At 45.4% G+C, this 27,615-nt stretch overlaps 1 protein-coding gene across 2 annotated transcripts; it reads right to left on the bottom strand.

Moving 5' to 3' along the window:
- Nucleotides 1-193: 193 nt before the first annotated feature.
- Nucleotides 194-26,501, bottom strand: RBM17 (RNA binding motif protein 17). Of its 2 annotated transcripts, none has more exons than XM_077264483.1 (12): nt 26,354-26,501; nt 22,977-23,114; nt 21,125-21,238; nt 17,856-18,022; nt 16,238-16,335; nt 14,276-14,332; nt 10,200-10,338; nt 8,609-8,760; nt 6,828-6,904; nt 6,585-6,683; nt 4,903-4,975; nt 194-442 (listed from the first exon to the last, which is right to left on the bottom strand). In XM_077264483.1, the coding sequence occupies exons 2-12, from the start codon at nt 23,097-23,099 to the stop codon at nt 345-347; spliced, it is 1,197 nt and encodes a 398-aa protein (XP_077120598.1). In that variant the 5' UTR covers nt 23,100-23,114; nt 26,354-26,501; the 3' UTR covers nt 194-344. The 2 variants fall into 2 exon arrangements, with proteins under 2 accessions (XP_077120598.1, XP_077120597.1); XM_077264482.1 differs by having other exon boundaries at nt 26,358-26,463.
- Nucleotides 26,502-27,615: the final 1,114 nt, after the last annotated feature.

The following is a 27,615-nucleotide window of genomic DNA, read 5'->3' as shown; positions in this document are numbered from 1 at the left end:
TCTTCTACAGTGATCTCATCCTTAAATCCTCTTTTTGGGATGAAAAAAAATTCAAGTTCAGTTGGACAAAAGGAACGGATTAAAACTGCAGAAAACCCAAACTGAATTTAGAGGGAAATCTTGCAATATCTCGACAAAAAACACATAACTGGATTAAATGAAGAGCGAGAACAGTACAAACACACAAGATGGGTGCGGTTTTAAAAGGTTCTTTATACTATAAAAACAAGAAACACAACCTTATCACAATAAACGTGATAAATTTACATCAAAGTAGATGACACACATGGTCCACAGCACTCTGAGGAGACTGCTCCCCTCAAAGTTTAGGACTACAGTCAGAATTATTCGCCAAGGTCCAGAGTTCTGAATTTGTCCAGGTTGTAGAAGGAAGCCTTCACTATTCGACCTCCAAAATATCTCCCGTTGAGGTCCACCACAGCTGGAGAAAAAGAAAGAAAAATCTTCAATGATCAGAGCAGACTGTGCATCTCATGTACAATGAAGACCTCATACAGTCAGCAGAAGCCCCCAATACCAGAGGGTTGGTCTGACAATCTATTATGTACGAGAGCCTCTCTACTCTTCCCCAACAAATTAGGTTCGGGGATATAATGGTTGAGCACAGGGTGAAGTTAAACATGACACTTTTGCTTTGCTGTCTGGCAGCAGCTTTCTTCGACCTGTCCAGTGAAAATACATGAAAGATAAGCCAAACCGAACAGTCACGGCTGATCTTAAAAAAAGTATTAAATATATGTAAGCCTACAATAAAAAGTTTAACAAATGTTCAAGTAATAAAAAGTTCCGGTCAGTTATTTCTATCAGGTCATTTTCTGCCTCCATTTATCTTGGGATCCTCTGTGAATCTAGGCTACAACACTGTATTAATCATCAGACAATGTGCCTTGTAGAATTAAAGGGTCTGTCTAGGATTTTATGACCAGAACGCATTTTTCAAATACCCCAATATTCCATCGCTGCCTCACCTATGATCGCCACCACCCCTACAGCTATTCTTGTGCCGACACTACACGACCGACGAGTACAAGTGTGAGATTTCATTGGTGAGTTATGGTTATCTTTATCATGCCAGCATTTGGCTAAATCTCCTAAATTGGCAGGAAAAGTCTTTTGGTCACATGATAGTGGCAATTTATCATGACCATAAAGTATCACATCACTATGGACACCATGTCGCCAGTTCCACCAAAATGCTTTCCAAGGGCACGCGAACATTTACATGACTGACAGCATACGCTGGGTGGACAGAAATGAGTTTGTGTGGGAATGACATCAGTGGAAATGTATACACTACTGTGTCCTTCACAAAAACTAGCGATGGTGACCTTTTTAGAGAGCTCCATTAGCAGCACGTCTACCTGTGAGATACGTCGCTCATGAGAACTGCTCTCCATCAATAACCTATTATTCTTGTAATTTTCAAGCCAAATCCAGAAACTATTCTATTCTAAGCATGAAAAGTGATCAACATTCCTTGTGACTGTGTTCTTACATCTCCTGTTCCCATGAAATGCAATTCTGATTGTTCTCGTCTCCAATAACGCTCCAAGAATGTGTGAAGTCACATGCAAATTAACATTGTGATCATACAGTGCCTACAAGTAGTATTCAACCCCCTGCAGATTTAGCAGGTTTACACATTTGGAATTAACTTGGCATTGTGACATTTGGACTGTAGATCAGCCTGGAAGTGTGAAATGCACTGCAGCAAAAAAGAATGTTATTTCTTTGTTTATTTTTTTTTTTAAATTGTGAAAAGTCTTTTCAGAGGGTCATTTATTATTCAACCCCTCAACCCACCAGAATTCTGTTTGGTTCCCCTAAAGTATTAAGAAGTAGTTCAGGCACAAAGAACAATGAGCTTCACATGTTTGGATTAATTATCTCTTTTTCCAGCCTTTTCTGACTATTTAAGACCCTCCCCAAACTTGTGAACAGCACTCAAACATGGTCAACATGGGAAAGACAAAGGAGTATTCCAAGGCCATCAGAGACAAGATCGTGGAGGGTCACAAGGCTGGCAAGGGGTACAAAACCCTTTCCAAGGAGTTGGGCCTACCTGTCTCCACTGTTGGGAGCATCATCCGGAAGTGGAAGGCTTATGGAACTACTGTTAGCCTTCCACGGCCTGGACAGCCTTTGAAAGTTTCCTCCCGTGCCGAGGCCAGGCTTGTCCGAAGAGTCAAGGCTAACCCAAGGACAACAAGGAAGGAGCTCCGGGAAGATCTCATGGCAGTGGGGACATTGGTTTCAGTCAATCCCATAAGTAACGTACTCCACCGCAATGGTCTCCGTTCCAGACGAGCCCGTAAGGTACCTTTACTTTCAAAGCGTCATGTCAAGGCTCGTCTACAGTTTGCTCATGATCACTTGGAGGACTCTGAGACTGACTGGTTCAAGGTTCTCTGGTCTGATGAGACCAAGATCGAGATCTTTGGTGCCAACCACACACGTGACGTTTGGAGACTGGATGGCACTGCATACGACCCCAAGAATACCATCCCTAAAGTCAAGCATGGTGGTGGCAGCATCATGCTGTGGGGCTGTTTCTCAGCCAAGGGGCCTGGCCATCTGGTCCGCATCCATGGGAAGATGGATAGCACGGCCTACCTGGAGATTTTGGCCAAGAACCTCTGCTCCTCCATCAAGGATCTTAAGATGGGTCGTCATTTCATCTTCCAACAAGACAACGACCCAAAGCACACAGCCAAGAAAACCAAGGCCTGGTTCAAGAGGCAAAAAATCAAGGTGTTGCAGTGGCCTAGTCAGTCTCCTGACCTTAACCCAATTGAAAACTTGTGGAAGGAGCTCAAGATTAAAGTCCACATGAGACACCCAAAGAACCTAGATAACTTGGAGAAGATCTGCATGGAGGAGTGGGCCAAGATAACTCCAAAGACCTGTGCCGGCCTGATCAGGTCTTATAAAAGACGATTATTAGCTGTAATTGCAAACAAAGGTTATTCCACAAAATATTAAACCTAGGGGTTGAATAATAATTGACCCACACTTTTATGTTTAAAATTTATAAAAATTTAACTGAGCAACAAAACTTTTTGGTTTGTAAGATTTATGCATCTGTTAATAAATCCTGCTCTTGTTTGAAGTTTGAAGGCTCTAACTTATTTGCATCTTATTAAACCTGCTAAATCTGCAGGGGGTTGAATACTACTTTTAGGCACTGTATAACGCTGCATAGCATAAAGCCATCAATACAACTCCAGGACCATTTCTTCCGCAACTTGTAAAATGCATGAAACCAAGTCACGTAATAAATAAATGTCTGCTGGAAGTAATAACATAAAACATTTAATCTAATTTATATCGTCCTCCTCACAATAGAGCGCTACACTGACCTATAATAAAACCATGGCGGGCAAGTCACGCTGACACAATGACAACATTAGGCAAGAAAATGCTAAGGAAAAAGTACAACAAAGAGTAGTGATAAAGAGCAGTTGTACACATAATCAATGTTCAATACAACAATATTGCAGTTCACAGCTAAAATCATGGTTTCCTATGACCATATTTTTATGATTATGTAAATGAATTTATACAGTGACGTGTAGAAGGGCACTGATGTAAGATTTAACAGACGAGAGGTTAATTTCCTGCCGCTAGTTTACTTTTGTAGACAATATCTTTAGATGCCGAGCATGATGTGGCAGGACTGCAGTTACCACTCATTTTTGTACTTTGCCTCTACCTGCTGCCGTGTTACATCAATAAGCATAATCTGCATGTAGCAATACTGGTACTGTCAGGATAGAACATGGCAGCTGGGCATGTGGGCCAAACCTCCACCCAGCACATTGGCAAATTTCTGCCAGATTTTGTTTCATAATTGTGCGTACATTGGTGCATTACAGATGTGTAGTATTTTTGTTATGTGGTCAGTTACAGTGTGTGGCTGCACCCTTAAGTGGCTATTGGAAACAGGCCTAAAGCCTCTTTCACACTTCCGTCTTCTTTTTCAGTCACAATGCGTCGTTTAGTGAAAAAAACGGATTCCAGCAAATGTTTCTGCTGGATCCGTTTTGTTCCCATAGACTTGTATTAGCGACGGATTGTGATGGATGGCCTTCCGTTTCATCCGTCGTGCACTGAATCCGTCGTAAAATTGGTGTCCGTCAGGCAGAGGCAACGCACAGAGGAACATTTTTTCTCTACGTCGGAAAATCACTCAGAGACGGAACTTGCGCTGTCCGTCGTTGGCTATAATGGAAGCCTATGGACGCAGGATCCGTCGCTGACTGTCAAAAGCAGGAATCCAGCGACGGGTTCCGTCTTTTGAAACTGAGCATGCGTGAGAGAATTTCCCTAACTTTTTACTATTGATGGTGCCTATGCAGCATCAATAGTAAAAATATATAATGTTAAAAATAAAAAATCATGATATTCTTACCGTCACCCGCAGCCTTCCCTCGGCCTTCCTGATGCTCGCGATGCGCCGGCAGCTCCCATTCTCGCGAGACCGCTACGTTATCGGGTCATTTCACAAGGCATTACTGGGAACGGGAGTGCCGGCAGCATCGTGAGCATCAGGAAGGCCGAGGGAAGGCTGCGGGTGACGCCGGAAGGTAAGAATATCACAATTTTTTTTTAAATTATTTTTAACCTGGGTTGTGTTGTGTATGTGTTTTCGCCGCAGAAAAACGCGTCGAAGACGCATACACAACGTGTGCACATAGCTTCGACGGGTCCGTCAAAAAACGGACCCAGTGCACCCGTTTTTTACAATCTGCACAGGATCCGTCTTTTCAACATTTTGGCGGATTGTGACTGATTGTAAAAAAACGGAAGTGTGAGAGAGGCCTAAGAGGTAAAAAGTAGCCTCCATTGCTTTGTAATTGTTTGATTCTCTTTGCAGTGTACCTTTTATAGCTGATTCCACTCGCTCAAATTCCAAAAATATCCTCACTGCATCTTCGTCTGGAGCACCGGGGATCTAATAAAAAGACAAACATTATGACCATTAGCTTATGAAGTCACTTCTGTTACACAAATATTGTGTCTGTGAGTGTGGCCATTTTCTGTCCAGCAATAAGAACAGTGCCACTGATACCAGTAAGAAAGGTAGCAAAACCACTTCTATCTGCTTCATTGTGATTTGTAAAGGGGATATCCAGGATTTAAAAAAAAAATAAAAAATAAATAAAGGCATGTAGTTGCTAACAAAGGCAACTACCTGCCTCTCGTACCCAGTGCCGGTCATTGACCGCTCCTGCCAGAGATTCAGCTACTCCCTGTCAACAGAGCAGCAGTTTCTCAGGGCGGGACGACTGGTGTCATGCTGACTGATAGCCAGCTTCCCCAATTAGGCAGCGGGAGTCTGCTGTCAAGCAGCATGACACAAGTAGTCCCAGGAAGAGTAACTGCTGCTCTGTTGACAGGGAGTTGCTAAATCTCTGACAGGAGTGGTCAATGACCGGAACCGGGTACAACAGACTGGTTGCCTGTTAGCAACTACATACCTATTTTATCTAAAATCCCGGATATCCTCTGTAAAAATCATACCAAAAAAAATACACGCGTTACTTGATACCCGAACTCCATAAGAATTCTGCAGGGCATTGCAGAAGCTCAGGTATCCATCCATGATTACGACCACTCATATAGTGACAGCTAGGGGTTAGTGGTAATAACAATGGACACCTAGGCTACTGCAATGCCCTGCACATGGGGTAAGCAACATAGCAAATCAGAAGAACTACTATATTTCTAATTTGAGGTATTTGCTAACATTATTATTACATCTTGGAGAAAAGAGAATATTAGATAAAAGGTAGGAATGCATGTAAATTGCTGATAGACATTTTCACAACGTGTCAGGTGTCTACTTTCAGAACACAGGTAAGGAGGTATTGAGGTTTTTTTTTTTATTTTATAGTTCAAGATTTGTCAAAGAGTGATAATTAACCAGTCAGCGACAGGGTTACGTCAAAAAGGTTTCCAGTATTAGAAAAACATGACTGTTCTAGTAAAAATTGTATTTCACATAATATAACAATTCTGGTTGTGCATAACTCTGCCTTCTGCTGTTACACTGTTATTCCTCCTAGAAATGTATAAATACATTGACAAGTGGGCGTTTCCAGTGAGGGAGGGGTGGTGTCCCTGCACACTTTGGCAATATCCATCAGTGATGACAGTGACAGATTGTAGGGACACAAGCACAGCCCTTGGCAAGATGAATTGTAACAAGTAGTTGGTAATTTATTTTTACATTTCAAGGAGGGATAACAGAGGAACACCACAATACAGTTCCAAATAAAGATGCTCCAGAAACTTTCTTCATGCGGATTATTAATATTTCCTAAAACAGACAAATCAGGAGTGCAGACATGTCAGGAATGGAGCAGTTTCTGGAAGAAAGCAGCCATGTTTTGCTAATCCTGCATAGCCGCTTTACCTCTTTAGCAGTGGTTTCCTACAATACGACCAGTTGCAATTATTAATATAAACAGAACCATGTAAAGTATAATGGTCTGTTAACATCTATATACTGGACCTTTGTGAGAAGGATTCTTCAATAACAGATAAATCACTGTCCTTACCTCAAAAATGACACATTTTCCAACTTTGCCATATTTCTCACATTCTTCTTTTGTTTCGGCCTCCAGATCTTCATCCACTTCCCCCGAACCCACCATATTCTGCAAGAGAGTTAGTATAAGGGTTCAGATTGTGAGGGCATTGGGATACAGTCAATAGGGGCATATACATCCACAGACGAGTTTCTGCAGCTTTTCTTACATACATAGAATACTTGTTGGCATAAGAAATACTTCTTGTCTTACCCGTAATAAAACCACTTTGGTAGGACACTTGAGTATTTCTGTCAGAGGGTTTGGATCGGACTTTTTAGATGCATCAACTGCAAGATAATGATTGAAAAGGTTAGATGGGCCCAGCACAAGAGGAGCCAGAAAATAAGGGTTTGGTACCGTGTTAGCCAGTTGAAATAAAGATTGCTCTCAGGGAGAAAAAAAACAGACAATCTTGTAGTTATGATACCTTTTAATGGCAAACAAAAATAAAATAAATGTTGCAAAGCAAGCTTGCTATGTAACATCATTTATTTTATTTTTGTTAGCCATTAAAAGGTATCACAAGCAGTTGGCATACTGGTGTGAAAGTAGCATATGCCCACAGCACATGTTTATGAGCACTGTAGTATTTGTTCTGTGGGTACTGAAATGTGGGGACAACCATGTTATGTACACAGCTATGTGACACTGCTGTGCCAGGAGCAATCGTTATTGCTGCTCATTCGGATTAAGCCTATTGTGCTCATATTCACAGGCACTGAAAGGAATAATAAAACTTAACTTTCATTCTTAAAATAAAAGTTATCTAATTGACATACAACATGGCGCACTCATGTATTTCAATCCCTGGAATGTCAGAAAATTGAGGAGACAAAAACAAAAAACAAAACCTCCCCAAAGTGATCTATTGAGATCATAGATCCAAACTGTCTGTCTCCACGTGTTTCGTTACTCTGAATGGAGACATAAAATTATAGATGACGGAGACTTCAAACTCTAAGAACAATTCAGCATAGTGGATTTCAATCCTCTCATTTGTATGTCACAACCATATTAGACATGGGACATCCACTCTGGTATGGGGAATATGTACTGTGCCGGTAAATGACTACAATTACCCTCCATAGACTCATGAGATTTATCTGAAGGACTGAACCAGGATGGTTGATATAGCAGCATGTTTAGAGGAGATATTCCTAGAGAAGAGTTCCCCAATTCAGCAAGAACTAAACCTACAATTCACCTACATCCAAGGTGAGTACCACATGGTCTGGGGTGTGCAAATATCCTTGCACTCAAGTCTCTTGTCTGAACATTGCTACTAATCCCTACTGTACATACTGCACCTTATATGTTAATCTGTCCTTCTAGAACTATGGCGTATTTATTCCCATAGTCCTGAATTATAAAGGCTGAGGACACTTCAAAATTCTGTAATCAACATGATCTATTATGGTAAGGTGCCATAAAGATAAGTGATATGAGAAGGGTTAGGATAAAAAAATATATATCTTTATTTAATTAACAACAATTTAAAAAAACAGTTTAAAAAGACAAGGCAAAAAGAAGCCTCCAATGGTGGGGAGGAAGGCAACAAGTAGATAGCCCAGAAAAGTGCACTGTCAGCAGTGAGGGTGAGAATAAAGCCTGGGAAGGGTGGAGATCGAGAAGGTAGGAAGCTGTCTATAAATGATTGGCTGCGCCATGATGCACAGAGCACCTGTGCTTGGTTTGTACAGTCTTTCTGTGCTGACAGTCCCTTTAAGTTATAAAACTGTACGTGGATTGGAGGTGTGATCTGAACTTGGCTTCTATACATCCGTCAGCCTGGCATCTGACAAGCCAAACGCTGGGTGAACTGCCCTCTAATAAGGCTAATGCTAGGCTTGCTAGACAGCACAATACTCAACAAATGGGTTGTCAGCCGCAAGATGGCTCTAATGGAAATCAGCCATCTTTCCTCACCTAATATCAATAGCGGAATAGTTCTGAATCTCTCTATCAGGGTATCAGAAATATTAACAGCATACCTTTATCAGCCAAATCGCCAATGATGATTTTGCCTCCTCTTTTGCTGGTTTTCTCTACAGATAAGGCTGTATTTAGCCCCTGCTCATGCTTTCCCAGACCCTGTCCTTCCCGGAAGCCATATTTCTGCATGATTTTATGAGCCACGGTTCCACTAGAAAGTAAAATGTCAAGAGGAGGAGATTGAGTAAAACACATGCGGCTGGTTTCAGGTAGTGTAACTATTCTGTTCTAATACCCCTGCTGTATATTATAATCACTGTTTTCATTATTTACTTTGGAAAGTATGATAAAGCCTCTTGTGCCCATGTTCGTATGCACAACCCTCAGTCTGGTTCCACCCTATGTGGCTAAAGGGGGAAAATAATCTGTACTTCATATCATTCAGAAAAATGAGGTCTGATGACGTCAGGGGTGCACAACCTGTGGCCCGGAGCCACTGTGGCCTGCGATACCTTTCTATGTGGCCCTCAACCATCTGCATAGTGTCTGGACACACGTATTTTCCATGTCATGGAGAAAACCATGGTGTGCAACAATGTAGGGGACAGATGAATATGAGTTATGTGTTCTGTCGCCACTTCTGGGGCAGCTATATTTTGTCAGGAGTCCTTACTCCAGCAGCACATAAAGGAGCAGATGAGATGAAGGGATCATGCCCGAGGGCTGCTATATTCATTGTAGTTTATGGGAGAAGAGGAACACGTGAATATTGCAGTATCTGGGTTATGCTACAATATAGAGGTGGATGCGTCGTTTCTTACTTTTTGGACAGCAAACCCATGAAAAGGGCTCGATAGGTGGGAGCCCTATAAATGGAACCAGCACCCATTATATAGTTATGGCACATGATTTTAATTTTCTGTAGATCTATCATGAAGTAATTGGTAATGGTATGTCTGACAATGAGGCCCTCAGACCCAAAAAGGTTGTGCACCCCTGGTTCACATAGACTGACTGGTTGCACCTTCAAAAATTAAAAACACATTGCAGACTTAAAAGGGAATCTGTCAGCAGGTGTTTGCTACCTCATCTGAGAGCAGCCTGATGTAGGCAAAGAGAAGCTGAATCCAACGATGTATCACTTAGATTACTGGGTGCAGCCGTTCTCACACAATCACAGTTTTTAGATTTAGCATAAAGCAGAGGTGAAAAGCTAACCCCCCAATCAGGCTCTGTATATACAGTGTCCACAGACAGTGAGCTGCCTATCACAGGAGGAGGAGTTGCTGGACTAGTCCGGCAATGTTAATCTCTTAGTGATGAATCATTCACAGCTAGTAAACAACAGTACACACTTTGACAAGTGACATCCCTGAAATCTGTGTTTCAGGCCCTATCGCATAATGTCTTCAGATTACATAGCAAAGACCTGCTGACAGAATCCCTCTAATTCTTCAGATCCGATTTCAATAATTAAAATAGCCCTATGGTCACACAAATCTGTAATGACTCACTAGACAAATCAGACTTTAGGTACTATAACCATATAGAAAGTAATTATGAGAATTCTATAAAACATTATTAAAAAAAAAAAAAAAAAAAAAATCAGGACAAATGGGTAAAAAGCTGCTTATGAAAAAAAAAGCTTACCCCATGTTTGCAATGAATGAATTGCTGGGCCCAGATGGTGACCGCGGTCTTTCTGGCTCATCATATATAGGAGGTGGAATGGCTGCTTTAGGTATAGGTGGACGAGGCCTTGGCTCTTCATCATAGGATGGCACAATGGCTGAAAAGAGATCAGGAAAATGACACGAACCCTCAAAAGACAATTTATATATACAGACTATTCACTTCTAAATGTTGCCAATGATTATAATAGTCACTGGTATTTCTGTGCTCCTGGTGTAAATACTGTATTCACTGCTCGATGAGGGTGGATAATATGTGTAGTGCCAATCACTAGCCATGAGCTGATGGGGCGTTTATGCCATTGTTCTATTTAGTAGATGGCTTTGTAACTTTGATACAGCTTCCACAAATTGAGAGATATGGAGACTATTAATTGCATACAAATGTGGATTTGTTAGGCAGTTTGTTTTGTGTAGATCGATATGCAGCCTAATGTTGAAAAAATTTGGCTTTAAAGGGGACCTTTCACCAGTTTACCATGCTAAGCTGGCCACATCATGGAGAAGTCACTGTAGAGCTGGATAAAGAGTATTTTTCAATTTCTCATCTCCATTACAGAAATATTAGCCGATTCTTCTCTGGGAGCACTTACATTTCACATTTAAGACACAGAAAAATAATAAGCAGCAGGCGTTAAGAAAAAGTCAAACCTGACTTTATATGTGTGAGACATAATGACACAAACACAAGGAAGAGAACAGAGCAGAGCTGGGTGTCAGTCGTTACAAACACATCTGCAGCTGTCCTTTCACAGACGTCAGTGTGGGAGTGATCAGTGCGGGACGTGGGGCGAGTCAGGAGTGGTTAGTGCTGGAGGAGGGGCGAGTCAGGAGTGGTTAGTGCTGGAGGAGGGGCGAGTCAGGAGTGGTCAGTGCGGGACGTGGGGCGAGTCAGGAGTGGTTAGTGCTGGAGGAGGGGCGAGTCAGGAGTGGTCAGTGCAGGAGGAGGGGCGAGTCAGGAGTGGTCAGTGCAGGAGGAGGGGCGAGTCAGGAGTGGTCAGTGCAGGAGGAGGGGCGAGTCAGGAGTGGTCAGTGCAGGAGGAGGGGCGAGTCAGGAGTGGTCAGTGCAGGAGGAGGGGCGAGTCAGGAGTGGTCAGTGCAGGAGGAGGGGCGAGTCAGGAGTGGTCAGTGCAGGAGGAGGGGCGAGTCAGGAGTGGTCAGTGCAGGAGGAGGGGCGAGTCAGGAGTGGTCAGTGCAGGAGGAGGGGCGAGTCAGGAGTGGTCAGTGCAGGAGGAGGGGCGAGTCAGGAGTGGTCAGTGCAGGAGGAGGGGCGAGTCAGGAGTGGTCAGTGCAGGAGGAGGGGCGAGTCAGGAGTGGTCAGTGCAGGAGGAGGGGCGAGTCAGGAGTGGTCAGTGCAGGAGGAGGGGCGAGTCAGGAGTGGTCAGTGCAGGAGGAGGGGCGAGTCAGGAGTGGTCAGTGCAGGAGGAGGGGCGAGTCAGGAGTGGTCAGTGAAGGAGGAGGGGCGAGTCAGGAGTGGTCAGTGCTGGAGGAGGGGCGAGTTAGGAGTGGTCAGTGCAGGAGGAGGGGCGAGTCAGGAGTGGTCAGTGCAGGAGGAGGGGCGAGTCAGGAGTGGTCAGTGCAGGAGGAGGGGCGAGTCAGGAGTGGTCAGTGCAGGAGGAGGGGCGAGTCAGGAGTGGTCAGTGAAGGAGGAGGGGCGAGTCAGGAGTGGTCAGTGCGGGACGAGGGGCGAGTCAGGAGTGGTCAGTGCAGGAGAAGGGGCGAGTCAGGAGTGGTCAGTGCGGGACGAGGGGCGAGTCAGGAGTGGTCAGTGCAGGAGAAGGGGCGAGTCAGGAGTGGTCAGTGCAGGAGGAGGGGCGAGTCAGGAGTGGTCAGTGAAGGAGGAGGGGCGAGTCAGGAGTGGTCAGTGCGGGACGAGGGGCGAGTCAGGAGTGGTCAGTGCAGGAGAAGGGGCGAGTCAGGAGTGGTCAGTGCAGGAGAAGGGGCGAGTCAGGAGTGGTCAGTGCAGGAGAAGGGGCGAGTCAGGAGTGGTCAGTGCAGGAGAAGGGGCGAGTCAGGAGTGGTCAGTGCAGGAGGAGGGGCTAGTCAGGAGTGGTCAGTGCAGGAGGAGGGGCGAGTCAGGAGTGGTCAGTGCAAGAGGAGGGGCGAGTCAGGAGTGGTCAGTGCAGGAGGGGCGAGTCAGGAGTGGTCAGTGCAGGAGAAGGGGCGAGTCAGGAGTGGTCAGTGCAAGAGGAGGGGCGAGTGAGGAGTGGTCAGTGCCGAGGAGGGGCGAGTCAGGAGGCGTGAGTGAGAAGTAGTCCGGGTGTCATGACTCTGTTATCAGGTGTCCTGGGAACAGGGGCTCTTTCCCTGTCCCTAACGCTAGGGGGCAGCCTAGCTCACCCTGTTCCCCGAGATACTTCTGAAGGTAAAGATGCCGAGGCCACATACATTGCCTTAGCTCCTGAATCCGCCCTCAGTCTGTACTCTTGCCCAACCCAGGGGAGTAGTAGTGCACTGTAGTATACCAACCAAACTCACAAGGTAATACGAACAGGAGTAACGGAAAATACCAAACATACAAATATACACTCACATATATAACAGAGGTCTGCTCCGGGGAGTGAAGGATGGGGGTTAAACCAAAGTAGGAGAAGAAAGGGAATTATCACACTCCCAAAACCTAGCAACTATCATAGTCTACTCAAATAACTCCCAACACCTATCCTCCTAGCCATGCAGCATACGCTAGGGCGCCCCCTAGTGCAGGTGTAGGAGAACTCAAACGCTGCGGTCTTCTAGCTCCTCTCTGTCTAGGTAAATCCATGACACAGCGTGGGAGGAGGAGTTGGTATTAACACATAGCTCTTCTTACTCCTCTTCCCCCACATTGACAGCTTGAGCGGATAGCTGCAAGAAGATTTAGTAATGACACACAACTTTGCCCTACTCCCAAACCCCCCTTGTAATCACAGTGGATGTTGGCAGTAAAGGTACCTTCACATTAAGCGACGCTGCAGCGTCGCTGTTTGATCGCTGGAGAGCTGTCACACAGACAGCTCTCCAGCGACCAACGATGCCGAGGTCCCCGGGTAACCAGGGTAAACATCGGGTTACTAAGCGCAGGGCCGCGCTTAGTAACCCGATGTTTACCCTGGTTACCAGCGTAAAATGTAAAAAAAACAAACAGTACATACTCACCTTCGCGTCCCCCGGCGTCCGCTTCCTGCACTGACTGAGCGCCGGCCCTAGCAGCAGAGCGGTGACGTCACCGCTGTGCTGTACTTTCACTTTCACTTTACGGCGCTCAGTCAGTGTGGGAAGCGGATGCCGGGGGACGCGAAGGTGAGTATGTACTGTTTGTTTTTTTTACATTTTACACTGGTAACCAGGGTAAACATCGGGTTACTAAGCGCGGCCCTGCGCTTAGTAACCCGATGTTTACCCTGGTTACCAGTGTAAAACATCGCTGGTATCGTTGCTTTTGGTGTCAAACACGACGATACATGCCGGTCTGACGACCAAATAAAGTTCTGAACTTTGTTCAACGACCAGCGATATCACAGCAGGATCCTGATCGCTGCTGCGTGTCAAACAACGATATCGCTATCCAGGACGCTGCAACGTCACGGATCGCTAGCGATATCGTTTAGTGTGAAGGTACCTTTAGATCAGTGAGGACAGCATGACTGGGTGTTATTATGTCTAACACAGATAAAGCCAGGTCTGACCTTCTCCTGGGGAGGATTCAGGTTTCCCCCTGCAGATAGGGCAAAGTCATGCAACAGAAAAATTAACACCTCCCAGAGAAAATTAAAATCTAAAACTTAAGAAGGTAATATCTCTGCAATAGTGAAGAGAAAAAAAATAGATAAAAACTACCTTTTATGCAGCTCTGCAAACAATTCCATGGTGCGGTCAGTTCAACAACTATATACAATAAAATCCATCATGTGCCATTATATGAGGATCACAAGACTGCACATAAGATGTGCCACCACATATAGCAATAGTAATAGAAGCACAAGTCTAACCACACTTCCAAAGTTGTACCAATGGCACCATCTAGTGGTGAAGTGTAATCATAGCAGCACTTACATTCTCGGTCCTTTTCTACAAGTGATGTAGGTGGTGCAATAGCTGCTCCTACCATGACTGCAAAGATAAAGAGAAATACATTTTGACACTTACGAAAATACATAAAATGCATTACAGAACGGCACAAATATGAATAGCTTAGATGTGATTAGGCACTGAAATTAATACCACAAGAAGCCTGTTAGGCACCATTTACAGCTGAAGTCATAGGTTTACACACACCTTAGCTATATCCAGTAAAAGTTTTTAACAATTCCTGAAATGTACTCATAGCACACATTTTTTTTTCTCTTAGGTCAGATCACTCCAGTTGTTCAAGAACGTAAAATGACAGACCATTACAGGAGATGTCTCAGCCTTTATTTCTTTCATCACATTCCCAGTGTATCAGAAGTTTACATACACGTGGTTAGTATTTGCTAGCACAGCCTAGTGTAAGTGAATCAGGTTAGTACGCCTCCTTGCTCACACACTTTCAGTTCTGCCCAGTCGCTCTATAAGGCTGCAGACTTCTGAGTTACAGGGCGCACACAGCACACTGTCAGGATTCTCCGGTATAGCTGCCAAGAGCGGGTGGTCACGTAACTGCTAGTATGGGATTTGTATATGCTACCAGCCACATTCCAACTAGACATGCACATTACTCAATTCACTTGACTGCAGACTTTTAGCAGAATGCCGGATAACCCAGGGCTTTGTGATGCCACACTATCACCTTCACTTTGTTATCCACAACTTTGAACAAAAGAAAATCCCAAAAGAGTGGTCTAGCCTTTCTCAGAAATATAATCCTAGGCCTAGAATGGGGCAGCAGCTTCTGTCATGTATCCAAATAATACAGATTAGCTAAACCTGTGTCTACATTACATGCCAAAAGTAAACAGTTAGGCTGTGTGCACACGTAGCAGATTTTTTGCGTTTTTTTTCGCGGTTTTTCGCTATAAAAACGCTAAAAAAACGCTAACATTAAGCATCCTATGTAACAGATTGCAATCCGCATTTTTTGTGCACATGCTGCATCTTTTTCCTGAGCGGAATCGCAATCCAGAAAAAAACGCAGCATATTCATTAAAATTGCGGAATTGCGGCGATTCTGCAGCCATAGGAGTGCATTGATCTGCTTACTTCCCGCACGGGGCTGTGCACACCATGCGGGAAGTAAGCAGATCAAGTGCGGTTGGTACCCAGGGTGGAGGAGAGGAGACTCTCCTCCACGGACTGGGCACCATATAAGTGGTAAAAAAAAAAGAATTAAAATAAAAAATAGCGATATACTCACCTTCTGGCGGCCCGACCTTCTCAGAGGCTTCCGAGGTGTGTGTGAAGGACCTGCAATGACGTCGTGGTCACATGACCGCGATGACGTCGCGGTCACGTGACCGCTACGTCAATGGAAGGTCCTGAACACACAGCATTAGGAACGGAAGCCGCTGAGGTGAGTATAACCTTTTTTTTAATTTTTTTTAGTATTTTTAACATTCTATCTTTTACTATAGATGCTGCATAGGCTGCATCTATAGTAAAAAGTTGGTCACACTTGTCAAACACTATGTTTGACAAGTGTGACCAACCTGTCATACAGTTTTCCAAGCGATGCTACAGATCGCTTGGAAAACGCTAGCACTCTGCAAGCTAATTATGCTTGCAAAACGCTAGTTTTCTGCGGGTATATGCATGCAAATTCTGCATGCGATATACCCGCGGCAGGAGGTGCAGAATTGCCGCGGAAATTTCCGCGGCAATTCTGCTACGTGTGAACTCAGCCTTACTCTGCTAATCCTTATCTCAGTAGTGGCCTTCAGAGTTCATGTCATTTATTTGGTCAGCTCCATTCAGAAAAATGTGAACATTAGTTACATTTGTTTTGTGGTCAAATACAACCATATAACTGACACTGATACAATGATTCCTATTTTATTATAATGGCGTCTTTTATCATAGTTTGCTCTGATAACAACTGACCTCTTTTACGCCGTTCTCTGTCAAAGTCTTCCTCTTCGTCAGATTCAGGATCAGGTCTACGGGAAAACCCACTGGCTTCATGTCTGTCTTTTCTTCGTCTACAACAAAATATTTAATTTTTTTTTTTTTGTTAAATTCAGAAAGTGTACAGTATTTCGCAAAAGTGAGTACACCCTTCGCATTTTTCTAAATATTTTATTATAGTTTTTCATTTGACAATACTTTGATACAATGTAGTCAGTGTACAGTTTGTATAACAGTGTAAATTGTGCCCAATTAGCCATATTCCCTCCCCGGGGTCATGTGACTTTACATAAAGATGGCCTAGGCTATCAGATTGCCAACACACTGGCACTGAGCTGCAGCACGGTGGCCAAGACCATACAGGGGTGTAACAAAACAGATTCCACTCAGAACAGGCCTCACCATGGGAGAAGCTGAGTGCACGTGTTCAGCGTCATATCCAGAGGAGGTCTTTGCAAAATAGATGTATGAGTGCTGCCAGCATTGCTGCAGAGGTTACAGGGGTGGTGGTGGGAGGTCCACCCGTCAGTACTCAGACCATACGGTGCACACTGCATGATATTGATCTGCATGGCTGCCATCCCAGAAGGAAGTGCTCGTGCACAGATTGAGATCTCGGTGGCCATTTTCCTGTAGCCAAGTGCCGCCGAGATTTCAATCTGCGCACGCGCTGCCTCAGGCAGCCATTTTCCTGAAGCCCGTGGCTTCAGGAAGATGGCCGCAGGGACACCGGTGATGCACTCTGCTCGCCGTGGACACCGGGCTGCGGCGTCGCCATATTTCTGCCGCCGGCATCCTGAAGAATGGACCCTGCTTAGGTGCACTCCGCACTGCCCACCAACGCAGCATCACCACACCTCTACCGCCGCCGGTTCAACTGCTACACCATCCCCGCAACCCCCTGGTAAACCTGCGTTCGCACTATAAGATGCACGCCTCATTTTTCTCCCAAATTTTTTTGAGAAAAAGTCCAAAAAATACAGTATATTTCTGCGAGTTTGTGCAGTTTCCTCCCACAATCTAAAATTATTACGCTGGGTTAATTGGCTTCATACAAAAAATTAGTCTGTGTGCATGGATTTGAGATAGGAAAGATTGGGTTGTGTGACTCACTGAGGACAGGGACTAATGCGAATAATGGCAATACTTTTATATGACTGTGGAATGTGTTGGCTCTATGAAACCAAAGGAAAATACCTAAATATCCCATTTATCATGGGGCAGCACGGTGGCTCAGTGGTTAGCATTGCAGCGCTGGGGTCCTGGGTTCAGATCCCACCAAGGACAACATCTGCAAGAAGTTTATATGTTCTCCCCGTGTCTGCGATGGTTTCCACCCACATTCCAAAGACATACTGATAGGGAATTTAGATTATGAGCCCCATCGGAGACAGTGATGATATCTGTAAAGCGCAATGGAATTAATGGCGCTATAAGTGAGTAAAATAAATAAAACTATAAGTGAAAAGGATGCTGATCTGAGAAGAGTAGGCAGCTGAAGATAAAAGGAGGGCACCAGGTAGGGTGATTATATATGAGACATGTACAGTCACTTCTCAGTCCTAGGGTGGACAATGGTTCTAAATTCACTTACTTTTCTCGCTCTTCTATTTCTTTCTGCCTTTCCATCTCGCGCTGACGTTGCCGTTCCTCTCTCTGACGTTTAACCACTTTATCAAATTCATTAGGGTACATGGGATCATACTCATCAGCTAATGGAACCAAGGCATCTCCTGTAGAAAAGGCGGCAGGTACAGGGTCCTGTGGCCGTAAGGTACCATGCAGGTATAGAATAAAACAACGTCAAGTCAGAAGTTTTCCTAAATGTGCATGAAATAATTAACCATGATCAAGAAATTATAACCACCCAAAAGCTCTATAGAAATATATACTAAAATATATTTACAGGATCAAAAACTACAACTCCTGATGGAAATATGAGAATAGTCCACGGGTACTTCCGAGAGTTCTGTAGCCATACGTAAAATGGATCTGTCATCTATGCAAAGACAGCATATTACAGGGACAGGAGGTTTCTTTTAAAATCCCAAATCACAAAAAATAATTGTGCTTTTTGGCCAATAGAAGCAATCAAAGAATACAGCAAGTTCATACTCCTGAGTCTTTTGCATGCACTAGGGTTAGCACTTCATCTGCCCCTCAGCAACGACTGACTAGATGCTGTGTGTCAGTGTACACATGGCAGACCATCAATCATTGTGTAGAGAGCATGGAAGGCTAGCACTCAACTATTGTGAACGTGACAGTGCCAGTGAACGGAGCCAACGGTCCCATCAATCATAGAACTATATAATCACTGCACTCGTACTATGGAGAATGCTTATTTCAAGTGAAAAGTTTATTAGAACAGTGTTGTAGTGGAGCGATAGGCAATTGCCTATCGCTCCACTACAACACTGTTCTAATAAACTTTTCACTTGAAATAAGCATTCTCCTTAGTACGAGTACAGTGATTATATAGTAATATCAATCATTGTGAGTAACCAGGAGTATTATTATTATTTATTTATATAGCACCATTAATTCCATGGTGCTATACCTGAGAAAAGGGGTTACATACAGGGTTCTAGATATCATTAACCATAAACAAATTTACAATGACAGACTGTTACGGAGGGGAGAGGACCCGGTCCTTGCGGACTTACATTCTTCGGGATAATGGGGAAGAGACAGGAGGTCGGGGTGCTGCAGCACTGGTGGTGGTGAGGCGGCAGCTCGGGTGGTTGGTGAGGCGGCAGAATGGTTATTGCAGGCTGTAGGCTTTCCTGAAGAGATGGGTTTTCAGGTTTCGTCTGAAGGATCCGAGGGTGGTGGATAATCGGACATGTTGAGGCATGGAATTCCAGAGGATGGTGGATATCCGGGAGAAATCTTGGAGGCGGTTGTGTGAGGAAAAAATAAGTGTGGAGGAGAGTAGGAGGTCTTGGGGGGATCGAAGATTACGTGAGGGAAGAGAGTGGGAGATTAGTTCAGAGATATAGGGAGTGGACAGGTTGTGGATGGCTTTGTAGGTCAGTGTTAGTAGTTTGAACTGGATTCTTTGGGAATTGGGAGCCAGTGGAGGGATTTGCAGAGGGGTGAAGCAGGGGAGTAGCGAGAAGAGAGGTGGATTAGCCGAGCAGCAGAGTTGAGGACAGACTGGAGTGGTGCAAGGGAGTTAGCGGGGAGGCCACAGAGGAGGGTGTTGCAGTAATCGAGACAGGAGATGATGAGGGCATGCACAAGACTTTTAGTAGATTGTGGGCTGAGGAAGGGACAGATTCTGGCAATATTTTTGAGTTGGAGGCGACAGGAGGTGGCAAGAGTTTGGATGTGTGGTTTGAAGGTCAGGGCAGAGTCGAGAGTTACCCCGAGGCAGCGGATTTCAGGTGCGGGAGAGAGAGCGTGATGCCGTTTAACATAATAGATAGATCAGGTGGGGGGGGGGGTTGGGGGATACGCGAGATGGGGGAAAGATGATGAGTTCGGTTTTGTCTACATTGAGTTTTAGGAAGCGAGAGTTGAAGAAGGAGGATATGGCTGACAGACACTCCGGGATTCTGGACAGCAGAGAGGTAACATCTGGGTCAGAGAGGTAGATCTGTGTGTCGTCTGCATACATGTGGTACTGGAAGCCATAGGACTTTATGAGTTGTCCTAGGCCAAGGGTATAGATGGAAAAAAGTAAGGGCCCTAGGACAGAGCCTTGAGGGACTCCAACAGAGAGGGGGTGAGGAGGTAGTGTGGGAGTGGGAAACGCTAAATGTGCGGTCAGAAAGGTATGAGGCACTCCAAGACAGGGCAAGGCCTTTGATGCCGAGGGAAGAAAGAATCTGTAGCAGTAGGCAGTGGTCGACTGTGTCGAAAGCAGAGGACAGGTCGAGAAGGAGGAGAATGGAGAACTGTCTATTAGCTTTTGCTGTGAGTATGTTGTTAGTAATTTTGGTCAGAGCAGTTTCGGTGGAGTGGTGGGGGCGGAAGCCGGATTGGAGGTTGTCAAGGAGAGAGTTAGATGAGATGTGAGAGGAAAGTTGACCATGGACATGCTGCTCAAAAAGTTTGGAAGCAAACAGGAGCAGTGATCTGGGGCGATAGCTGGGCATAGCAGTTGGGTCAAGGTTAGTTTTTTTGAGGATGAGTGTGATGGTGGCATGTTTGAAGGCAGAGGGGAAGGTACCAGAAGATAGCGATAGGTTGAAGAGATGGGTTAGGGCTGGAATGAGCATGTTAGTGAGGTTGGGGAGCAGGTGGGAAGGCATGGGGTCAAGTGCACAGGTGGTGAGGTGTGATTTGGAAAGGAGGCAAGTAAGTTCTCCTTCAGTGATGTTGGAAAGGGAGGTTATTAGGGAAGGGCAGAAGTCTGGTATATGGAGTGGTTGGGGAGGTGGAACAGTAAAGGTTTGCCTTGTTTGGTCGATCTTGTTTTTGAAGTAGTTGGCAAAGTCCTCAGAAGAGATGAGGGGAGTTGGAGGTGGCAGTGGCGGGCGGAGGAGAGAGGTAAATGTGCTGAACAGTTGTTTTGGGTTGTAGGATAGTGAAGATACAAGGTTAGTGAAATAGGTCTGTTTAGCAGAGATGAGGGCTAATTTGAAGGCAAGTGTAGCTTGTTTAAAAGCAGTGAAGTCGTCTGGCAGGCGTGTTTTTCCCAACGCCGCTCCACGACCCTGGATGCTTGTCTGAGTTTTTTGGTGAGGTTGTTATACCAGGGTTGCCTATTGATTTGTCGCAAAACTAGGTTTTGTTCTCTCCAATATTTTTTGTGCCATTCTGGCTAATAGCAGAATGGACCTGCACCTGTAATATCCTGCCCTAAAGTAAGGAAATACCATCAATAAGTAGTCAATAGCTGGAAAGCAATAATACCTTCATGCCAGCTGCCACATGAGGTGGGGTATCAATGACCTGCCGATCATCTGTGCCCCCTCGTTTGAGATCAATTACAGGGGCGAGAACTGTGCTCTGCTTTGTTCTCTGAGTCTGTAACAAAACAGGAAAACACAATTGATAGAGCAAAACAAAATCACCAGAACACAAATAACTGCGCAAATATCCAATATGCGCAACGTGTATAAAAAAAAAAAAGCACACTGAAGTGTTTCTCCATTAGGCCAAGTTCACACACTGTGTATTTGGTGAGTTTTTTACCTCAGTGTTTGTAAGCCAAAACCATGAGTGGGTGATAAACACAGAAGTGGTGACGTGTTTGCATTCTACTTTTCCCCTATCCCACTTCTGGTTTTGGCTTAAGTACTGAGGTAAAAAACTCAAACACTCAATGTGAGAAAGTGCCCTTAGTCTACTGAGAGTGTGCATGTGTTTGAGGGAAAAAAGTTACTTACAGAGAACCCATTAGCAACTTTTTGATCTCCAAACCACCACCATCTGACTGTGCCCTGTGTTTTGTAAGGGTGCCCTCATTAGTAAAAGCAGGGGCTAGATTTTGTTACTCGCCCGCATGATATATTCTAGTTACCTGTTTTCAGTAAAGGAGGGAGAGAGTTTGGGGAAGAAAGACTACAATACTATAATCCCAAGCTATCTGGATTGGGGCGACGTTGCATGTCCTTGGGAATGTCAATCAAGCTAAATGGACTTTCTCCTCTCTCCACTGGTAACACAAGAACACTCAGCTGAGCTCAATGGTCATGGATATGATGCGATTATCCGATTGCTTGTACTTAGTGATGAGCGAGTATACTTGTTGCTCGGGGTTTTCCAGAGCATGCTCAGGTGGTCTCCGAGCATTTGTTAGTGTTTGGAGATTTAGTTTTCGTTGCCTCAGCTGCATGATTTACGGCTGCTAGCCAGCCTGAGTACATGTGGGGGTTGCCTGGTTGCTAGGAAATCCCCACATGTATTCAAGATGTCTAATAGCTATAAATCATGCAGCTGAGGCAAAGAAAACTAAATCTCCGAACACTAACAAATACTCGGAGACCACCCGAGCGTGCTCTGGAAAACCCCGAGCAACAAGTATACTGCAGACCAGCAGCATCGCTACATATAGCAAATATCACAGTCTCCTTCAAAGCCCAGCTACGGGCAGGGTTTCAATAAAGCACCATAATGACAGGCATCGGGAACATCAGGTGACCCCCGGCTGTCACGACAACCCATCGGCAACCTGCAATCACATCACGGGAGCCTCAATGGGTAAAGAGAATGATGTGCAAGCATGCCGGTGTGTGCTAAATGCTGCTGTCAGATATTGATATTTAACAATTTAACAATTGTGGGTGGAAACCAGCTCCACCAGGGATTGTTGGCGGCAGGTTCTAGCTGTAATACACAGCCATCACTTGTAGGCTATAGGGCAGGCTCGCTGTGTGAGCATGCTCCATACACTTACTTCCACTTGTGCTGTGCATGTACGGTGGATGTCATGTAGGGGTTAAAGGGTTATTTCTAAGATAGTAAACTCTTCCCTATCAGTAGGATATAGAGACGATGAATAGAGTGGAGGTTGAGCATGGGCACCTGTACTCCATTCACAGTGGGGCTCTTCTCCTGTTCCCAGATTCCAGAATGCCATTCTCGGGAATGTGGAGGGTCCCAGAAGTCGGATCCCCAACTCGTGGATAAGAGATGAATATCTTAGGAATAACTCTTTATAGACTTCCCGTAGCCCTCTAGTGATGTCATTCTGTGCACACCATGAAACATTTCTCCTTTTGTATTACCGATGTGAGCCCACCAATGCACCCCCACTCCTTACCTTTGCTTGTGTCAGAGCAGCCTTCTTAACCTGCAGCTGCGACTGCAAAAGCTTGAAGTTCTTCGACCATCCTTCTGTTTTGGAATCGCTTGTCTCCACACCTAGATCATCGTATAAAGACATTTCTCCCACCTGCCACTTTTCAAGAGGGGATAAAATCATAGGAAGAACAATTAGAACTAAAAATACTTAAAATCATTTAGTCCAGTCATTGGTCACCATTCTGAAACCTACAGGGGCATCAGTCTAAGGGGTTATGAAATATATACCAAGTAAGACTAAGAAAAAGTTTGTTAAAGGGGTTGTCCACTACCATATGACCGCTGCTGCTCATCAATATTCTGTCAAAGTGGACGCCAAGAACAACAGAGCTGACATCGCGAGAACAGCGGCAATGTGAGAGGCAATTGTAACATTTTCTTCTTTTTAACTTTGTCATATAAAAATAACCCCTTTAAAGGGGATGTCCCATCCAAATTGATAGGTCTGCTGTCACTCTGTGTGACTGAAGACTTATGAATCCACCCACTATGTGCTGCAGGGATTTGCTGGTTTCTGAGCCAGGACTAGAGGGTATGTATGAGTTATACATACTCCCGGCCAGAGTTCGAGTCTTAATACAATTGTATGGAGCAAAGCTGTGCCCACTGGACAGGCTCTGGCCGGGAGTATGTATACCTCATACCGGCGAATCCCCGCAGCGCAGTGCGTGCAGAGGGGGGATTCATTAGTCTGCAGTCACACAGAGTGCAGTCTTATCGATTTGGACCAGACAACCCCTTTAAGATCTTTTTTTTTTTTTTCACTTGCTCATATAGAGCCATTAATTCCACAGCGCTTAACAGATATCATCACTGTCACAACTGGGGATCACAATCTACATTCCCTACCAGTGTGTGTTCAGAGTAGGAGGAAACCCACGCAAACATGGGGAGAACATACAAACCCCTTGCAGATTTACCAGAGGTAAGGAAAACAATCCGCTCTCACACTGAGGGGGAGAAGGAAGGAAAGTTCCTCAGAAGCGGCAGTGCACGGTCTATTATGGTTACAGTCGCTGTAGAGCCAGAGATTTTTTCCAGTATGCATCTACAAATGTTCTTAGACCCATTTCTTATACACAGAATTGTAATTTCCTGCAGATTTTAATTGTGCATAATTCACACCAAAAATCTGCTGCAAACCAGCCACGTGGCCCTGGAAGCATTGATAGACCTGTGCCTGGCAGAAAAGGGGTTATCCTATTACCGCTACATAAAGACCCCCATGTGTTACTCCAATTAGAAAGCCACAAACAGAAGTAATTCAATGACCGGAGGCAATGTCACATATCTTCAGAATGTACGGCCAGTGACCACTTTCCCAGGACTAACCAACCAGTGAGTTCTTACACTGGACCTGTGGTGATCCTCTGCGCCCTGGCCAGCTTTTAAGGGTTGGGCTCATGAGCGCCCCTCTCCTCAGGCTGCAGACTGCTTGTTTGGACTAGCAGCCCGCTGATCTGTGCACACATGGCAGATGTGACTCTGCAGCATTGGACGGGCACGGTGGCACTGACTGAGATCTGGAAGGAGTGGTTACATGGTGTAGAGCGCAGCATTGGATGGGCATTGTGGCATTGACTGAGATCTGGAAGGAGTGGCTACATGGTGTAGAGCGCAGCATTGGACGGGCACGGTGGCACTGACAGATCTGGAAGGAGTGGCTACATGGTGTAGAGCGCAGCACTGGACGGGCACGGTGGCACTGACAGATCTGGAAGGAGTGGCTACATGGTGTAGAGCGCAGCACTGGACGGGCACGGTGGCACTGACAGATCTGGAAGGAGTGGCTACATGGTGTAGAGCGCAGCACTGGACGGGCACGGTGGCACTGACTGAGATCTGGAAGGAGTGGTTACATGGTGTAGAGCGCAGCATTGGATGGGCATGATGGCATTGACTGAGATCTGGAAGGAGTGGCTACATGGTGTAGAGCGCAGCACTGGACGGGCACGGTGGCACTGACAGATCTGGAAGGAGTGGCTACATGGTGTAGAGCGCAGCATTGGATGGGCATGGTGGCACTGACTGATATCTGGAAGTAGTGGTTACATGGTGTAGAGAGCAGCATTGGATGGGCACGGTGGCACTGACAGATCTGGAAGGAGTGGTTACATGGTGTAGAGCGCAGCATTGGATGGGCACGGTGGCACTGACTGAGATCTGGAAGTAGAGGCTACATGGTGTAGAGCGCAGCACTGGACGGGCACGGTGGCACTGACAGATCTGGAAGGAGTGGCTACATGGTGTAGAGCGCAGCATTGGATGGGCATGGTGGCACTGACTGATATCTGGAAGTAGTGGTTACATGGTGTAGAGCGCAGCACTGGACGGGCACGGTGGCACTGACTGATATCTGGAAGTAGTGGTTACATGGTGTAGAGAGCAGCATTGGATGGGCACGGTGGCACTGACAGATCTGGAAGGAGTGGTTACATGGTGTAGAGCGCAGCATTGGATGGGCACGGTGGCACTGACAGATCTGGAAGTAGAGGTTACATGGTGTAGAGCGCAGCATTGGACGGGCACGGTGGCACTGACAGATCTGGAAGTAGTGGTTACATGGTGTAGAGCGCAGCATTGGATGGGCACGGTGGCACTGACTGAGATCTGGAAGTAGAGGTTACATGGTGTAGAGCGCAGCATTGGATGGGCATGGTGGCACTGACAGATCTGGAAGTAGAGGTTACATGGTGTAGAGAGCAGCATTGGACGGGCACGGCGGTACTGCCTGAGATCTGGAAGGAGTGGTGACGTGGCGTAGAGCTTACAGACACCGTGCGCTCGGTCACTGCTGCTAGACTCTGTGGCTGCTCCGGGCTATATGTGACTCTCCCCAGCACTGTACATAGTGAGGGTTCCCTGCGGTCGGTGGTCATGTGACTGCAGACTTGTCACTTAAGACCAGACAACCCCTTTAAGCAAAGAGGAGAAAACTGGAATCATCAAGTGAACAGAACCAGTAACAAGTAGTAAATTGGAAAGTTGCTTGTTTTACAATCCTCACCATAAACAATAATGGGAATAAGCTATTCCTTCCATAGGAGGGTGCGTTGCTGAGCCCCCTAGGTGTGGGGGATGGGTGCACCTTCCATACTCCCCACCCAATACATGGGTAGTGTCGCACGCTGCCTAGCAAACTGCCCCTGAGCTGTGCGCACATGACGAGGAGCGTGTACTAAGGACAGGAAAGCGCTGCGGTTCTGTCACAGCAGTGTGATCAGCAGCCACAGACCGTGCGCCTACTGTCCATCCTCCGCATACAGACTGCTAATGACCGCAGCCCTGGCGGATGGGGAGACGATTATAGGCAAAGGCTCCCCGAGCAATACTCACCTACCACTAGGAAACCTCCATAAACAGCCGGTGCTGGGAAGAAGGGGCGGGACTTGTGGACGTGTACTACATGCGACACGACAGCGACTTGCGGCAGTGTTGTCCACAAACGAGGCCTGGAACGCAACACCAGACGCATCTTCGTCCTGGTATGACGTGATGACGTCAAGGCGTTTTATTAAGTGAGGGCAGGAAGTATCCGACTGTCAGCGACTCAGCAATATGGCATATTGGCATTAACAACTCTGACAACGTAGAGGCGGTTTCGTACGATGCTGAAGTTGGTTTCTTATTCGTTCAGTTTCTTATTCGGCTATTTTTCATTTTCTGTTTTTTTCAGGTTTTTCAATAAACATAAATCATTCTAAGTATATAATATTATGCGGTCATGTGCCCTCTTGTGAATACACTTAAAAACAGATAAAAATATTAGAAGGCTGGCACAAAAATGGGCATCAAAGTGGGCACTGAGGTATGGTATTAAAGGTGTTAAATGGCTTTGTGCCACTGATCTGACACCTGACTTGCATACCTTGTGATGCCACACATCAAGTTCCTGTCAATCCAGCCTGGCACAAATGGGTTCTGGGCATCAGAACTGGCATCAAAGTGGGCAGAGAACCAATTTTCACACATGCGAATAAGTAACAGCTATTTTTAAGGGGTTAAATGCCTTTGTGCCACTTATTAAACACCTGATTTACATACCTACTGATGCCCCACATGAAATCCATGTCACTCCAGCCTGGCACAAATGTGTTCTGGGCATCAAAACTGGCATCAAATGGGGCAAATCGCCAATTTTCACTGATTTGAATAAGTAACAGCTATTTTTAAGGGGTTAAATGCCTTTGTGCCACTGATCTAACACCTGATTTACATACCTACTGATGCCCCACATGAAATCCATGTCACTCCAGCCTGGCACAAATGTGTTCTGGGCATCAAAACTGGCATCAAATGGGGCAAATCGTACATTTTCACAGATTTGAATAAGTAACAGCAATTTTTAAGGGGTTAAATGCCTTTGTGCCACTAATCTAACACCTGATTTACATACCTAGTGATGCCCCACATCAAAGTCAAATCACTTCAGCCTGGCACAAATGGGTTCTGGGCATCAAAACTGGCATCAAAGGGGGCAAATCGCCCATTTTCACAGATTTGAATAAGTAACAGCTATTTTTAAGGGGTTAAATAGCTTTGTGCCACTGATTTAACACCTGATTTACATAACTACTGATGCCCCACATGAAATCCAA

The sequence above is a fragment of the Ranitomeya variabilis genome, chromosome 5, assembly GCF_051348905.1.
Source record: "Ranitomeya variabilis isolate aRanVar5 chromosome 5, aRanVar5.hap1, whole genome shotgun sequence".
NCBI lineage: Eukaryota > Metazoa > Chordata > Amphibia > Anura > Dendrobatidae > Ranitomeya > Ranitomeya variabilis.
This window is presented reverse-complemented; position numbering and strand designations above follow the sequence as displayed.

Excerpts from the sequence above, each read along its gene's own strand:
- RBM17 (XM_077264483.1), bottom strand. The coding sequence starts at position 23,099 with ATGTCTTTATACGATGATCTAGGTGTGGAGACAAGCGATTCCAAAACA. Across the intron at positions 16,336-17,855 it reads GAAATAGAAGAGCGAGAAAA|ACGAAGAAAAGACAGACATG; the intron begins GTAAGTGAATTT and ends ATTTTGTTGTAG. Across the intron at positions 14,333-16,237 it reads CAGAGAACGGCGTAAAAGAG|TCATGGTAGGAGCAGCTATT; the intron begins GTCAGTTGTTAT and ends TTATCTTTGCAG.